The sequence below is a fragment of the Trichomycterus rosablanca genome, chromosome 19 (genome assembly GCF_030014385.1).
Source record: "Trichomycterus rosablanca isolate fTriRos1 chromosome 19, fTriRos1.hap1, whole genome shotgun sequence".
NCBI lineage: Eukaryota > Metazoa > Chordata > Actinopteri > Siluriformes > Trichomycteridae > Trichomycterus > Trichomycterus rosablanca.
In genome coordinates, this window is record NC_086006.1 from 17,763,492 (window position 1) to 17,781,552 (window position 18,061).

Genomic DNA, 18,061 nt, shown 5'->3' on the forward strand with positions numbered 1-18,061 from the left:
TTTTCACCTGCACGAAGCGAGTTCATATGCCGATCAGCCTTGTGCACGAAGAGCCACACCCTGATCAGTATTATTCCTCGACTCTGTGCAGACGCCATCAACCAGCCAGCAGAGTTCGTAATTCGCTCACTTATCCTACCCTATGAACAACAGCCAATCGCTTGTTCATGCAGCAGCCCAGCCCAGTCGGATGGCAGAGCTGAGATTCGATACGATGTATTTGAAATCCCAGCTCTGGTGTGCTAGCGTATTTTACTGCTGCACCACCCTGAGCGGCTTGTCATCGACTGTTTTTCATTTTTAATGTATTTGTTATTATTTCCACTGAGAAATTGATTGGGAAATGTTTCTGTTGGACCAGTTCACTAAGAAAAGTGAACAATCATTGTTGAGATTTAGGGGAAACCATATCAACACATACATTGTAGATGTTGTCCAGCTTCAGAGTATACAATTCATAACCACACATGACAAACTCGCTACTCTAAAACATTTTAGTAAACCAGTTCTATCGTGTGCTAAAATCAGTTCTACTCTGGAAAAGCCTATGTTGTATTATTAGTGTCTCTCTGTTTTAACACTCAATCAGTTGACAAGATTCATTTATTTATTCATTATCTTTAAACGAAACACTGGGTGCAAGGCAGGGCTACAACCTGAACAGAGCACCATTTCACAGGGCAGGCCACACCTACACATCCACCTTTTTATCACATCCAGGGGCAATTTGTTGTAGCAAATAAACTTACTGTGTATTTTCAGTGACCGGCAAATATCAAACCCAGGTCCCCAGGACCCTAATGGCATGTCATACCTTAACTGGAAGTTAAAGTGGTGAAAAATTAAAATGTGTAGTGCATCGGGTGCCTAAAAGCACTTGTAGCTAAACGTTACTAAGTACTACAGCTAAACAATCAAATGAGTGCTGCTTTACATCATGTTCTTTTCCAACGTTTTAATTTTTACATTTATTTTCACATCTTTCCTGAGAGAAAAGATAACAAAGACAAAAATAATAAGGCAAGCAAAGGTTCCAAAAGAGCAACTGACTCTTGAGAGCAATGGAAAATTAGGAGCAACTTCTAATTTCTTTATGTTCAATTCATGGACTGATCCTCATTGTTTGAATTAACTACTATGCCATGATGCTGTGACCCACTGTACTCTGAAATTAGGGCAAATCATTTTGTTTCACTCTTTGCAAATGTAGTCAATACAAATGAGCTTATTTTCATACCCAACGAGATTTCCCAGTCAATCATAAATAAATGAAAGAGATGGCAAGTACTATTCTAATGCACAATTTGCTCGGTCTGCAGTACTTGTGTGGAAATCATATAGAACAGGGGTGTCCAATATGTCGACCCGATCGACCGGTCGATCACACAGTGCACTGTGCCCAGTGTAATTTACCTCTACCCCATTACATTTAAAAACTGTCCAACAATAAATATTATGGTTTAAAAAGTAAACCTGTTTTTCATTTTTTATTTGTGTTCAGATTCAGCATGCCTACCCAGTGTAATATGCACAAGCAAAACCTAATTTACATATTGTGAAAGCTAATTATATCCCTTCATTAGTGAACTTAATGTTAAAAATGTCCTGCTCTAATTAAAGCCTGTTGAATTCGATGACTGAATACTGAATCAAAGAGAATCATAGATGAAATACACTAATCACTGACAAACATTTACTACAACCATACCTTTTCTGTCCAATTTGTTTCAGAACATATAGCAGATGCCAATTATCTCCCTGACTAGCATTCTAAAAAAAGACCTCTTTTCATAATGTTGCTACATACATCATCATTTGTACAGCATCCAGCTGGAGACTTATGCCAAGTTCACACGACACGACTTTCCAAGTCGTCAGGTCGCTGTACAGTTCACACTACACGACTGGATCTCTTGTAATCGGGAGTCTTTCAGGTCGGTGTGGCTTTCACACTACACGACTGATCGGCGATAGGGGGTTTCACACTACACCATCTATCACCGACTAGAATCGCAGGCGAGCTTCTCTTGTCTCCCAAACTACGTTTTGTCATGAAAACAAACGTGAGAAGTGACGAGAGGTTTAATGATACTACGTCCAAAAATGCACGTCAACAAGTAGCGAGCGATCAAAGTTGTTTGTGCGCTGATGTGCAGCGTAAAATCAAAGAGAAAAATAAATGAATCCGAGTGGAAATGGCAACACGACCAGCCGGGATTTTGTTCAGCATCAAGTTGAAGGTAAATAAATATTTTTTGTAATGCAGTGTCGGTATTATGGTTTGGCGTGGACGATAAGTTCACAAATATTGTAAAGCTTGTGTGATCAGGGCAAAAATCGTGTAGTGTGAACTAGGCATTAGTTACTTTCCGCTGATGTAAGAAGGCACAATGTTTATTTAAACCTTGCTAATATGAATCACATTGCTTGCTTTATGACAGCTGGCATCAGAGGCGATTAGCTAACAGTGGCGGTTCCACCAGAACTGACACAACACACGATACTAAGAGCGGGACCACAAGGATCAGCACAATACAATCATAGACTCGATTTAATGCAGAAATGGGTCCAGAACTGACAACCGTTACAGCACTGTGCCATTGACATGAGCGTGACATACACAGAACCCTAACAAATGTGGACCGTACAAATAACTTCAGCATTGTTAGATTTAGAAAGGTACCTTTATGTATTATAAAACATATTGTATTCTGCTACTATAGTAAAACGGGTCGTAACTTTTCTTTTGTTGTCTATTAGACATCAGTAGTAATACTAGCTATTTAAAAGATAGGTATCACTTGATGATAAGCTACATTAACAGGAAATGTTAACAATTACACTGAAAAAATATATGTTTATATTATCTATACAGTTTGCTTTCTTTTAATTTTATACAGAATGTTTATATAGTGTAATTATGCCCATTTTGGCAAAGGAATAAAGGCAACTGTAACAATCACCACATGTCAGGTGGCTGCCAAATGGGAGGAATCAGGGGAAAAAAAGCATAGTTTAGTGGCACTTTGTGCATTTCGAAAAATAAAAAATGAAATCAAGGATAAGGCTACAAGGCTGTATGCTCATCTGACACTAGCTGAGTAAGGACTTTGTGGTTTCGTATCTTTCGACTTGAGATATTTATTGTTTTACCCTCAAAAAACTCTGATCAGCCATAACATTAAAACCACCTCCTTGTTTTTATACTCACTGTCCATTTTATCAGCTCTCACTTTGTAGTTCTCTGCATGCTTTTTTAGCCTGCTTTCACCCTGTTCTTCAATGGTCAGGACCCCCACAGGACCACCACAGAGCAGACATTATTTAGGTGGTGGATCATTCTCAGCACTGCAGTGACACTGACATGGTGATGGTGTGTTAGTGTGTGTTGTGCTGGTATGAGTGGATCAGACACAGCAGCGCTGCTGGAGTTTTTAAATACCGTGTCCGCTCACTGTCCACTCTATTAGACACTCCTACCTAGTTGGTCCACCTTGTAGATGTGACGTCAGATCAGAGACGATCGCTCATCTATTGCTGCTGTTTGAGTCGGTCATCTTCTAGACCTTCATCAGTGGTCGCAGGACGCTGCCCACGGGGCGCTGTTGGCTGGATATTTTTGGTTGGTGGACTATTCTCAGTCCAGAGAATACCAGCACAACACAGACTAACAGTGCTAAGAAAGATCCACCATCCACATAATACTTACTCTGTAGTGGTCCTGGGAGAGTCCTGACCATGGAAGAACAGCATGAAAGGGGGATAACAAAGCATGCAGAGAAACAGATGGACTCCAGTCAGTAATTGTAGAACTACAAAGTGCTTCTATATGGTACGTGGAGGTGAAAAAATGGACAGTGAGTGTAGAAACAAGGAGGTGGTTTTAATGTTATGGCTGATCAGTGTATGTACAGACCAACAGTATCTGGAAAGACTGAATCATAAATGCGGTCATTAAAATCATTACTTCCTTTCAGTGATGAACCTCACAATATGCTCTGAGTTCCACAGAATATTTTTTTCATCTTTACATTCCCATAGAAAATCGCTGGTATATGTGGCAATCCTGACAAACCTGATAAATATATCTTTTCTCGTCGTCCGTGTATGATTTATCCGTCTTTATTTCAGTACGAGACTCCCAACACACAGAGGCATAACAAAATAAATATACAGTACCATTTTCTCACAGTTCATTAGTCCATAAATATAAAATAAATAATAAATACACATTATAAATCTCAATGAGTTCAAAATTGAACGTAACTATTAAAAAAAACAGACAAAAAAGTATTTTTTTCCTAAAATTTTCTTGTTTCAGTGTCCATTGTGCGCCACTGTATTTATCATTTTCAATGTAAATTCAAATAAATAAAAAAGTTAAAAAAAACAAACAAAAAAAACAATGTTACACAAATAGATTAGAATCAATAATTTATAGATCAGCGATGACCTTAACTGTTATTTTCGAAGTGCAATAGAACTAAGACTAAATTAGAAATGAAACTGAGTAGAAATACATTATATTACTCTAGCATAAATAATGTCAATGAATAAGAAAGAAAAATGCTTCTAAAATCTAAGTGTTTAAATATTAATAAATAAATGTTTATCGAGAACTAATAAAATGTATTCATAAATATATAGAAAAGGCATGTTTTTTTTAATTACATGGGTAATACACATCTTAAGCTTATTGTAAACTCACAGATTTGTTTATTACCATTAGCTTCACTCCCTCACCAATCGAATCCTAGAGAAAACTTGGACAGTGAGTCTTGACAGACTGAAATCGTGATTATTCACCTTAAGAAGTGCTGCATTTTTTGCCATGAAGGTCCAATAATCTCCAACACTAGGATTGTTTAATCCAATGGGCTAGATAAGCATGGACATCTACATTTTCCTCTTGCCCTTTAAAGGACCTCAATTTTCCCCTCATGAAATGATCTGGTTTTATAAATGGTTCTATTTGTTTTCTTGTCTACCTGGTTGAAAATGAAAGCATGAACGCTCATGTTTAAAATACCTGAATGCCCTTTTTGTGTGCATCTTTACATATTCTTCTACACACCGATGCATTTTTCTTCCGTGCCACTAGGGGGAGATGCTTTAGGCAGAGTCAGACCTTGATGCCTTTTACAGCTTGGTTGATGGTCTCCAGCAGGGCCTTGTTCTCAGGATTCTGGTAGCAGTCTTTATTGGTATACATAGCAGTCAGAGTACTCACGTAGTTCTCGAAATTCTGCTCGGTGATCGGTTCCTGAGGGGGAGAGGAAATTACAGCTGTTAGGAATATAATACATACACTTTGTAATTGGACCACTACAGAGCAGGTATTATGTAGGTGGTGAATCATTCAGAGCACTGCAGTGACACTGACATGGTGGTGGTGTGTTAGTGTGTGTTGTGCTGGTATGAGTGGATAAGATACAGCAGCGCCGCTGGAGTTTTTAAATACCGTGTCCACTCACTGTCCACTCTATTAGACACCTTGTAGATGTAAAGTCAGAGACGATCGCTCATCTATTGCTGCTGTTTGAGTCGGTCATCTTCTAGACCTTCATAAGTGATCAGGACGCTGCCCACGGGGCGCTGTTGGCTGGATATATTTTTGGTTGGTGGACTATTCTCAGTCCAGCAGTGACAGTGAGGTGTTTAAAAACTCCAGCAGCATTGCTGTGTCTGATCCACTCATACCAGCACAGCACACACTAACACACCACCACCATGTCAGTGTCACTGCAGTGCTGAGATTGATCCACCACCCAAGTAATACCTACTCTGTAGTGGTCCTGACCATTGAAGAACAGCATGAAAGGGGGTTAACAAAGCATGCAGAGAAACAGATGGACTACAGTCAGTAATTGTAGAACTACAAAGTGCTTTTATAAGGTATAATAAAATGGACAATGTGTGTAGAAACAAGGAAGTGGTTTTAATGTTATGGCTGATCGGTGTAAGTTAATTTGATATGAATACTGTTAATATGGCCTGATAATGCAGTGAACGTACACAGCATTACAATGTGAAATTATGACAGATATTTTGCATTTGACATTGATACACATGTCTAAAAACTACCTCAGGTGACTACACATATAAGCAAGCTGCCTAGCATTAAAGGTTATACACATTGCTGGATACGTCTTCAAATCCTCTTGAAATTCTTGTCAGGTTGGTAGTGAGCTGCCTAGCACAAGCAGGGGAAATTATATACAATTATATATAATTATTAACAGTGGCTGAATGGCAAATCTGGGATTTGAACTTTCAACCTATCAACCAAAAGGTTGAGAGTTCAAAATCCCAGCTCTGCCATTTAGCCACTGTTGGGTCCTTAAGCAAGGCCCTTAACCCTCTCTGGTCCAGGGGTGCCGTACAATGGCTGACCCTGCACTCTGACCCTAACTTCCAAATGAGCTGCTGGGGTATGCGGAAAAAAAAGTAAGTTGTACTGTATATGTATATAAGACAAATATATATTGCTGGATATGTCATAAAATCCAATCAGGATACCCATATTGGTGAGCTATCATGCATACACAGTGAAGATTATAAATATAGGTAGATATGGCTAAAATGTGTCTCTAATAATCCTGTCAGGGGAATATCTATGTTCTACACATCATAAAGAAATCCTGTCAGGTTACCTCATGTTAGCTCAGGCTAGCACTTGTAGTTAAGATTATACACATGTATGCATAATCTATTAAAAACACTTTTGATTATGATGTAAGCTAGAGATGGGACGATCGATCGGCTATGAATCGGTATCGGCCGATTTTTAATCAAAATATGCTATCGGCGATCGGCCGATATCTCCTAAAAGTAGCCGATCCGATCGTGTGATATATAAAGATCATGTTAAGTTAACAGCTCAGTGGATTGATCCAGACGCCAACCATCACATCACCATTCATCAACCATCGTACAGAAACCACAGTGAAAGCTCTTCATGACCTAAAATAACATCATTAACTTTGTGCATCATACATACGATGTAATTTTGCTGATTGAAATATTTACTTTAAAAAGATAATTCAACCCGGTCACATCTGAGTCGATTCTATCAGCACGTTATATAAACTCCTGGTTCACTTTGGTAAATCGTAAGCGGTTCTTACTTGTGATGTAGATGAGAACAAAAAACGTTACAGAGCCAATCAGAGGCAAAAGTTTATTCATTACCAAATTCGTTAGTTCAGGATCATCTGCTAAACTTTTAGCTCCTTAGACGGAACGAGTCTGACGGTCGGTTACAGATCTGTGGTAATAGCAGTTTAATTAAGCTTTTTAATGAAGCTTTTTAATGTAAGAGAGTCACACAGAATGTTCTGTAGTAGCTGGTGTTTATTTAAAACCACGACATTTAATTAATAACAGTAAACACAGAGAGATAACTGAGAAGAGAAACTTACGCTTGGCGAAAAATGAATCGACTCATGAATCAATGAATCACTTATAGCGATACTGAACAAAGTGTATCTTCTAAGGGCACACACACACAAACAAACACACACACACACGCGCGCGCTGCTCCGGTTTATCTTCACTGTGAGGCTCTTTTTAAGTTTATTTATTTTATTTACTGCTAAACCCCCCCCAAACCCCCCTCCCCCCGATCGCAATCGGCTATCGGCCGATGTCCCTGAAAGGAGATCGCAGATCGGAATCGGTGCCAAAAACCCCGATCGGCACATCTCTAATGTAAGCAACTGATCTAGTGTTAGCAGTGAAGATTATAAACACCGGTGATAGTGACTAAAATCTTTAGTCATTTGTATCCTATTCTGTCAGGTACATAAGTTCATGTCATGTGATTAAAATAAAAGAACGGAAAGCTTAAATACTTAAAACTGAAAGGAACAAGAAAGAATAGCAAGAGAAGTTGAACTAAAAGACGCATGCCATGTGTACGTCTGTGTGAGTGTGTAACAACTCACCATATGTGGCAGACGGATATTGGCTAGGTTGTGTATCAGGGCTTGACTGAGTCCTGACAGTTCCACGAACAGTGCTTCATTCTGCTCCTCGATGATCTTATTCTCCTGCTCGATGTTTTTCAGGTTTCTCTCCATGGATGAGATCTTAATCACACACCAAAAAGGGAACAAAATTAGTATAGTATTATATACAGTGACAGTTGGGAGGGTCAACATAAATATATATACAATTTAGTATGGAAGAAAACGATTCTAGACAACCCTAAAGTGGACCATACCATTTCTCGTGTTTTTTTTTTGTCACATACAGTCATACACAGTCCAACTGACTGTTACACACTCACACACACACCTATCTATCTGTCTGTCTGTCTGTCTGTCTGTCTGTCTGTGTCTGTCTGTCTGTCTATCTATCTATCTATCTCTCTATCTATCTATCTATCTGTCTGTCTGTGTATCTACCTCTCTCTCTCTCTTTGTCTCTCTCTCTCTCTCTCTCTCTCTCTCCCTCTCTCTCTCTCTCTCTCTCTCTATCTATCTATCTATCTATCTATCTATCTATCTATCTATCTATCTATCTATCTATCTGTCTGTCTGTGTATCTACCTCTCTCTCTCTCCTCTCTCTCTCTCTCTCTCTCTCTCTCTCTCTCTCTCTCTCTCTCTATCTATCTATCTATCTATCTATCTATCTGTCTGTGTATCTACCTCTCTCTCTCTCTATCTATCAGAGATGTTCACAAGTCACAAAATACGAGTCCGAGTCAAGTCACGGGTCTTTAGGCTAGAGTCCGAGTCAAGTCTTGAGTCAACATAATAAACACAAAACATATATTGGAAATGTAGCGTAGAAATAAACATATGTAAGTTCAGATAAAAACAACAACAGATTAGTGACTGTATTTTGCTGTTTTACTTCGTGCCTTTACTTTCCCAGTTATTGTGCAAATTAATGTAATTTCTGTAACAAGAAGGTACCACTTAAAAGCTTAAACTGATACATTTTGTTTTCACTGCAAAACAAAAGCACTCGATAAATCACGACACAGCGAGCAAAATCCGAAACACAGCAAAAAAAAATCCATAACCACTGCTTAACCTAGCTTATATTCTTCCAGATGCTATTGAATTTATAACCGTGTGTTGTCTCATTAGGAATATAATCCGTTATTTTGTAAATGTGCGTATAATTAAAAACCTTCAAACTTTTCCCGGTTGTGAAGTAAAACACGAACTCAGCCGTTTCATTGACAATCATCTGTGTGACGCTGCAAACTAAATACATACAACTAACAGCATTTCTTACTAAAAATTACAATCAGAAGGTCTGATTGGTTCAGAAAGCGCTCTTATTCTGTAGGAGAGTTTCATTCACACCAGCTGTTCCAGTGAAGTGCACTACTATGGTCACACGTAACTAATGTTAACACATGCTGCTGACTTTCGTTGTCTACAAGTCATTTCAAGTCCGAGTCATTTGAAACGAGTCCGAATCGAGTCTGAAGTCACCGTGTGTGCGACTTACTTGAGACTCGACTCGAGTCCCCATCTCTGCTATCTATCTGTATTATTAACATATATAGATATGTTGAGGGCCCGTGTTGAGCTTGTGGGAGGCAGCTTCTACTTATCCTCTCTGTTTTGGCCTTTAAGGTGCGAAAACTGTGTAACTGTGGTCCTATGCCATCTTCTTGGCCCCTGACCAGCTCCATTTCTTATTATTAGTTGTGTCTCCATAAAGATTGCAGTTGTACAAGCCAGAGAAGACACTGATGTTAATGTAAGCACCTATCTTGTTTGATTAATACCATGCATTGCTTTCTAAGTTTCTGAATTCAAAAAATGTTTAGCTAAAGTTACAGTTTAGCTAACTGACAAACCCTCCTAAACTGTTGTTTTTAACCTCTTTGTTTTTCCCAAATATTAACTAGAAGTGTCATACCCCCCAAATCCACCTGTAATTCAATCCATAGATATATAAGTAGTATAAAAATTACCTAAGAACCACAATAATGTTTTTAATCTTAAGAGCTTGCTGATTAGAATAACTGCTTACTGTCAGTATAAAGAGGAGCCTGGAATAAAACCTTGTGGTACATACTTTAGTCTCCTTAATTTCAACTGGTTATTTAAATGGTATTTGTTCCTTTATCCTATCTGTTACCTCCAAGCCATTCCCATAGTTTTTATATTAATGATTTATCATTTTTGCTGTAGTGGTAGCGGCAGCTCTGTGGTAGCTCAGTGGTTAAGGTCTCACTGGACTAGCAATCAGACGGTTGCTGGTTCAAGCCCCACCACTGCCAAAATAGCCACTGTTGGGCCCCTGAGCATGGCTGGATTACTGACCGGGCCAGTGGGGCCAGCGCCCAGGGGCCCTTGAGGTCAGGGGGCCTCGGGGGGGCCCTGGCCCAAAACATTTTGCGATGCCTATCAACATTTATGATACAATATATTTTTATTTCCGAGGGCCCTCCATTTTAAGGATCCTCTGACTATTAGGGACTTTGACCCCCAGGGCCTCTTGGGGGCCCTAGCCATGCTTTTGGGGCCCCTAGCCATGCTTTTGAGTCCTAGCCATGCTTTTGGGCCCCTTATGAAAATGGATGAGGCGTTGTGGCACTGCTCTGACTTTGACCTCTGGCTATTAGGGGTCCTAGGAAAGAGGGGGGCATATTTTTAGAGGGCCCTGGTTATGAGAGCCCCTACCAAACTCTTTGCCCAGGGGCCCAGACTATCCTTAATCCGTCCTTGCCCCTGAGCAAGGCTTTGGATAAAAGCATGCGCTAAATGTCGTAAATATAAATATATGGCAAACCTGTGTGTGTAGATTGACCATATCAGCTTCCATCTCATTGTTGGAGTCACTGAGCTCACTGATTTCTTTATTGAGTTGCTTAATGTCCTCATCGTTATCAAGCACTACAAAAAGAATAATTTGATTAGCATATTTAGAAAAAAAACTACCATTTAAATCTACAGTATATAAATTAGGATAAATTAGGGGGCAGTGCAGCGCTCTCACCATCACTGGCCTTGAACTTGGTGCTAAGATACTCCTCCCCAGGAAATTTGGCTTTCTTCTTAGCCAAGGTGGCTCGGGGACAGCCTGAGAGACTGGAGACCAAAAATATAAATCATATACAAGTTAAAACTGCACGAAACTGCTCCAGGTAAGGGGTATGAATAACGTATTGTGTTTTAATGTTATACCTGCGGTGTGTGAGAAAGCTGCCATTAGCATGGCCCGATCCGTCACAGCCTGGCGTGGGGCAAGCGGGCCCCTCTGTCTTGAAAGCCTTCCATGAGAAAGGTGAGCAATTCAGCATGCCTTCTTTCTGGCGCTGTGCGGCCAGTGGACACCCGTATGCGCTGCGATGGGTGGCGTACTTCCCACTGATGTGACCCAGACTATTACAGCCTGGCACTGGGCACCTAGAAAGGAGAAATTGGAAGACAAAGTGAGGGAGAGAAATATATGGAATATGTAGGAAGACAAGGAACACGAAGACTAAACTGGCAGTTTAGGAAGATCCAATATGTAAGCAATAATATTTGATTGGTTAGAAATAGCACTTTGTCATTTCTTAATGAAATGTTAATAAATTCTGCACTATTATCTTCTTTTCGTATTATTTTTGCTTGCCCTATATCAGGGTTTGTCACAGTGGATCATTCTGGTCTGCATACTTGATTTGGCACAGTTTTTACGACAGATGGGTTACAATTACACTTCTCTATAGCTAGGCTGTTTGGCCATCCCCCCCTCAGACACAGCCAATCATGTCTGGTTAGATTCCCAACAGGCTGCGATTTAAGGCTTCTAACTCAAGCACCTTCTTTCATCATGCTACATGCCTACTGTAGTACAAGGGTAAAGCTGGTATCCCAGTCATGCCAGTATCCCATAAGTTAGGGCTGGACGATATATAGATTTTATAAAATATCGATATATTTTCATACGCGATATAAGATAAGACAATATCGCTTAAATTGATATAGATGTTGCGTCCCAATTAGATCCGACAGTTTGCCTTTCTCTTCTCCCAGTTTGTCTCTGCACATGTTCACCTGCCTCACTGAACACAACTCGCCCCTCCCTCCCCACCGCCAATCCTTTCTGCCCTCAGAACACATTTCTGTAAGTAAAACTCCCCATAGCATGGAGACGGTTGAGGAGCGGGTTAGTAAATAGAATAATAATGGCTCAATTATTTGGAGAGATTTGGATTCAGTGGTGAAGTGTCAGATGAGCAGCAAAATAATGTATTCTGTAGAGAATGCCAAAAACAAGTCCAGACAAAAGGTTTTAGCTCCGTGTACCTTTGATCATTTGTTTTTCACTTCAAATCCCAAAGTTGAAAAACAAGAAAGCGAGTCGTTATTCGTTTCAAAAACCCATATTGGAAAACAGAAATACATACAAGCACATACATGCACGCGCTGACATGCACACGCTGACACGCACGTGTTTACTTCATATATAAACAGTGTAAAGTGTTGAGAAAGTAATAATGTAACGGTGCATCTCCTGTTGTTCTGACTTGTGTGTTTGTATATGTGATGTGCATGTATTTGCTCTATCTGTAAAAAACAAACATTATGGGGAGTGATTTCTGTACTGGATGTTGTACATGGTCGTGTAAGTTTATACTGGATGATCGCCCCGACGTCCGACACGTCATTTATTTATTCATCTTCTATTATATATTTCTTGTTGTCGGTCAGTAAACAACCAAAAATTAATAAAATTGCATGAACTAACTCTGCAGTAAACAAGGAGCAAACAGCAATTAAACAACAAATAAAGCTGTTAAATAATAATAAGTGCATTAAGCAGGACGCTGATTAAAATGCATTAAATGTTGTAATTAGAGATGGGACGAACGATCGGCTACGAATCGGTATCGGCCGATTTTTAATCAAAATATGCTATCGGCGATCGGCGATATTTCCTAAAAGTAGCCGATCCGATCGTGTGATATATAAAGACCATGTTAAGTTAACAGCTCAGTGGATTGATCCAGACTTTGAGCTACAAAGCACCAACCATCACATCACCATTCATCAACAATCGTACAGAAACCATCGTGAAAGCTCTTACGATGTAATTTTGCTGATTGTAATATTTACTTTAAAAAGATAATTCAACACGGTCACATCTGAGTCGATTCTATCAGCACGTTATATAAACTCCTGGTTCACTTTAGTAAATCGGAAGCGGTTCTTACTTGTGATGTAGATGAGAACAGAAAACGTTACAGAGCCAATCCGAGGCAAAAGTTTATTCATTTAATGTAAGAGAGTCACACAAAATGTTCTGTAGTAGCTGGTGTTTATTTAAAACCACAACATTTAATTAATAACAGTAAACACGGAGAGATAACTGAGAAGAGAAACTTACGCTTCACATAAAAACGAATCAACTCATGAATCAATGAATCACTTATAGCGATACTGTGAACTCTGCGTGTCTGTAACTATGTAACTGCGTCTCTTTTAAAGGCACACACACACACGCGCGCGCGCTGCTCCGGTTTATCTTTACTGTGAGGCTCTTTTTAAGTTTATTTACTGCTACCCCCCCCCGATCGGAATCCCTGAAAGGAGATCGGAGATCGGAATCGGTGCCAAAAACCCCGATCGGTCCATCTCTAGTTGTAATAGTTACACAGTAACATGAACGATTAGTTCTGCCTGTATTACAGAACTGAGTTCTATACGGTTAAAAAAAAGAAAAATTATGCAAATGTTAATTTTCTGGCGACTGATGTAAGACCATTTATAAAGTCCAAACATGTGAGTGGGGGTTTAACGAGAACACTACTTTTAATGTCATATGAGCACAGCCGGAAACATTTCAGATATCTTCCCTACACACTCGCTCCCTGTGCCCTATAGTGCACTTAACATTATTAAAGGGCCAGACAATATATTTGTAATTCACAGTACACGACAGGTGATATGTTCGAAAACAATAAACTTTTTCTTAGAATAGTTCTTGTGTGAAGCTTCCCCAGCATGAATATTAATAAAAGTGCCTGTAAAAAATTTGGAACATGTAGCTTTGCCTCAAAAGTGTCTTTTTGTTATTACCTTATGGGATGAAAAAATATCGAGATATATATCGTATATCGTCATTCAGCAAGATCGACGATATATGATTTTTGATCCATATCGCCCAACCCTACCATAAGGCCAGTATTTGCTCGGGAGGAACTGGTTTACTTTGAAAAGGCTTGGCTGAACTTCATTAAGCTGTAATTGCTGTACTATTGTCTCTAAAATAGTTTAAATGGTACATACTTGACATGCTCCGAGTCCTCCTTGTCATCCTTAGTGGGTGTTGTTTTGATTCCACTTTTCTTGGCACGTGGGCACCCAGACAAACTAAAGCCAGTTAACAAAAAAACCCAGGATGCAATACCAGCTATTGACAACTTATCAGACATATCAGAAAATATTGACAGTTTGAGCTACATATTGATGACTGGATGTACACTATATGGCCAAAATTATTTGGACACCTGACCATAAGCTTGTTGGACATCCCATTTTACAACAACTTGTATTTAAATAGTGACCTCTGTGATCTTTCCAGCTATAACAGCCTTTCCAAATGTACCAAGTGTGTATTTGTGGGAATTAGTGTCCATTCAGTCAAAAGCGCATTTGTATGGCTGGGCACTAATAGTTCAGTGGAACTGAGGTCAGGGGTGTCCCAACACACGGGTCAACTTAGTATTTATAATTTTATGTTAGGGTTTGGCGCCATCTGTCGGCGCCGATGAAGAATTGCAAGTCTCGGCTAATTTTTTTTTTTTTTTTTCAAATCCACTTTTCATTCCAATAATTATTTGTATTTATTTATTAGGATTTGAAGGTCATGCTTTACACAATTTGGTAACATTTATGACAGGTAATTACTGGTTATGTCAAATTATTAAATTATATCTCCAATTCACCTCACTTGCAAGACTTTGGACTGTGGGAGGAAACCGGATCTTCCGGAGGAAACCCACACAGACACGGGGAGAACATGCAAACTCCACACAGAAAGGACCCAGTGCTACCCGCCAAGCCATCCTCTTTTAATTGTTCAATATAACAAGCAAAAAATACCCTAAAACGAAAAAGCCATATATTTTAATAAACAGCCGGCAAATTCACCCCCCTCCCAAAAATAAATAAAGTGCTTTGAGCCTCTCAGGTGGCGCAGCGGTAAAATACGCTAGCACACCAGAGCTGGGATTTCGAATACATCATATCGAACCTCAGCTATGCCATCCGGCTAGACTGGGTGGCCACATGAACAACGATTGGCTGTTGTTCATCCAGGTAGGGAGCCGGATAGGGACCTCATAACTGATGCAATTACGACCTCTGCTGGCTGATTGATGGCGTCTGCACAGAGTAGAGGAATAATGCTGATCAGGGTGTGGCTCTCTGTGCGCAAGGCTGATCGGCATATGAACTCGCCTCGTGCAGGTGAAATGATGCAGTCAGCTACTGCTTACGTGTCGGAGGGGGCGTGTGTCAGTTTGCTGTCCTCAGTCGGGGTGGGGGTCAGCACCAGTAGAGAGGAAGCATATTATTTTATATGTTAGTACTATTTCACATATTATATATTATTATTTTTATTTATATATTAATTGATATATTAGTTTATATGTTATTATTTTATATATATATTATTTTATATATTCTTTTATTTTATAAGCATTCTTATTGGGTAAAAACTGGACGTGCTAAAAAAAAGTGAGAAAATGCATTTAAAGAATTGCTTTGTATTATATTTGGAAAAATTTTTTTCATCCCAGTCCCCTTTTGCTGGCTGAGGACAGCTGCAAACTAGCACCTGCCTCCTCCGACGTGTGTAGTTGCCTGCCACGTCTTATACACCAGCCAGTATAAGTATATAGTAGATTTCTTACATAGAGCCACGCTATGTTCCGTGTGAATCCCCCACCACTCATGCTGGAACCTCAACCAGATGTGGAGGCTTTCCATTTTTGGACATGGCCAGTTGTGTTCGGTGGATGTTTTTAAATAAATGACTCATCATTTTCAGCTTCCCAATACCTGATACCAATACCCATTCGCTGGAAGAAGAGGTGTGTACTAAAGGTCTGCACAAGTACATTACGGTATGTACAGCAGCTGTCTATAATAATAAGTTTCTCAGTGTATATGCTGGTGCGCACAATCTAATTGGCTGTGAGCGTTACGAGGTTCAAATAAAGTCATTGTTTCAACACTTTAAAAGGTCTATGTCAGCATAAATCACAGAAGAAGCATGGAAGATTATAGGATGTGCCATACCTGCGATGAGAGGCGTAGTTACCAGTGATGTGACCTGAACCATCACATCCTGGAGTGGGACATCTGTAAGAACAAGATGAAAACTCAGACAGGGTACTTTTATTAAACTTACTATTACAAAATATGTATAACAAAGTTACACTGCATGGGCAAAAGTATCTGGACGCTTAAACAGCTCGTTGAATATTAAATTGTAGACCCTCAATGATTACAACAGACTCCATATTTTTGGGGGAAAAAAATCCACATTATTTTTAATGTGTCTGTGAAAACGTGTGCATCCCAAAAGTTTTCAGTGGGGTAGAGGTCAGGGTTCCACCAGAGCAGCAGACAATGCCTTAAAATTTGCTTTGTGCAAAGGGCTTTTCCCAAGTGATTGTAGCATTGTTGGAGGCATTTAATATATCAATTAATTGATTTTATTAACCATTTATCCCTTTTCTTCTAATGAAACTACAATATTTTTTACACCAGCTAGCAGCGTATTCTCACCACTGGTTGAGAGCCATACCACATATGGAGAGTCATGCTATACCTTGTGTTTTCCTCAACCAGACAGCAGTCTAAGGAACCCTTTCTTCCAACAAATACGACCTACTGTTTCTGTTAACCCTTTGATGCACAACCTGGGTCAAAAGTGACCCAACTGAGTTTTTATTTTCTATATCTTTGCAATAAATTAATTTCGTCATTCAAGCTTCCATGAATTTTTCAATTAACTTGTTTTTGATCATCACAAATCCTTATTTCAGTTTTATATTTTTTGCTTTTTTAATAAAAATCATTTTTGTATCACTACCCTTCTAATGCACAACATGGGTCAAAAATGACTCTTATGTATTTACTATGGAATTTGACAGAAACTACTGACACACTGTAAGTGTTTGTAGTCAAAAACATATTTACTGATCTTTTGAAAGACAACCAAAGATTAGGCTCTTGAATCTTGAATATGTCCAAAACTATTTGCTTGCAAGCTGTTTACATATTCTAGTATAGATAGCTTTTATTAGCTAAGACAGCAAATACATGAATAACTGACAAATGTGCATATGAAAATATTCTTGAATGGATAAATATGGGTCATTTTTGACCCATGTTGTGCATTAGAAGGGGTTTGCTTAGCTTGTGCATCAAAGGGTTAAACCCCCAGCCAGGCCAGAAGCACCGTTTAGATTTAAACGTGACATCTCCAACCCTTTGTTTTTGTGGGTTAGCCTAGTAGACACCCAAGTGCCTAAATGTAATGAAACGTTAGTGCCTGCACAGCAATAGGTAAGGCCTAGGGCTGTCGCGGTGAAAGAATTTCCCCTTGCGATATTCAACCTGTCTCAATATCGCGGTACGCGGTAATATCGCCATTTTTTTTTGTTTTTGAAAATTACTTAATTAATCTGCATTTTAGAGCTATATAAACAAGCTTTATTGTTAGGCTATGATTCGGTATATTATTGCTTTATAATGACAAAGATGAGACAGCTTTAAGACCAATGAAATGCGTGTTTAATGTTAAATACAGAACAGAGCAGGGATGCGCGTCTTTTCTCTATTAAAAAAAGGTTTAAATTTAGCTCCTAGGCTAGATATACAGTGTGAAACAAAAAAAAAAAGTGTTTAGGCTAAATATTGTAAATATTTAGCCTAAATATCTAATCAAAATCTAATCAAAATATGGTAAAAAAGAAATATAATAAAGTCTGTAAGAGTTTAAACCTGCGTTATTATGCGCGCTAGAAGAACCAACACGTTCATCTGATGTGGTTTAGAGAGGATCTGAGTGGGGTAGCGATGTTC

The 18,061-nt window shown here is 39.2% G+C and overlaps 1 protein-coding gene across 1 annotated transcript in view; it reads right to left on the minus strand.

The window, feature by feature from the left end:
* Positions 1-4,555: 4,555 nt before the first annotated feature.
* myt1b (myelin transcription factor 1b) overlaps positions 4,556-18,061 on the minus strand; it is an 83,353-nt gene continuing 69,847 nt past the window's right edge. The window contains exons 16-22 of the mRNA XM_063016192.1: positions 16,268-16,330; positions 14,252-14,335; positions 11,159-11,380; positions 10,971-11,062; positions 10,764-10,867; positions 7,947-8,090; positions 4,556-5,263 (exon numbers count right to left, since the gene is read on the minus strand). Of these exons, the coding sequence (XP_062872262.1) occupies positions 5,123-5,263; positions 7,947-8,090; positions 10,764-10,867; positions 10,971-11,062; positions 11,159-11,380; positions 14,252-14,335; positions 16,268-16,330 (850 nt within the window). The 3' untranslated portion in view covers positions 4,556-5,122. The remainder of the gene's footprint in view (positions 5,264-7,946; positions 8,091-10,763; positions 10,868-10,970; positions 11,063-11,158; positions 11,381-14,251; positions 14,336-16,267; positions 16,331-18,061) is intronic.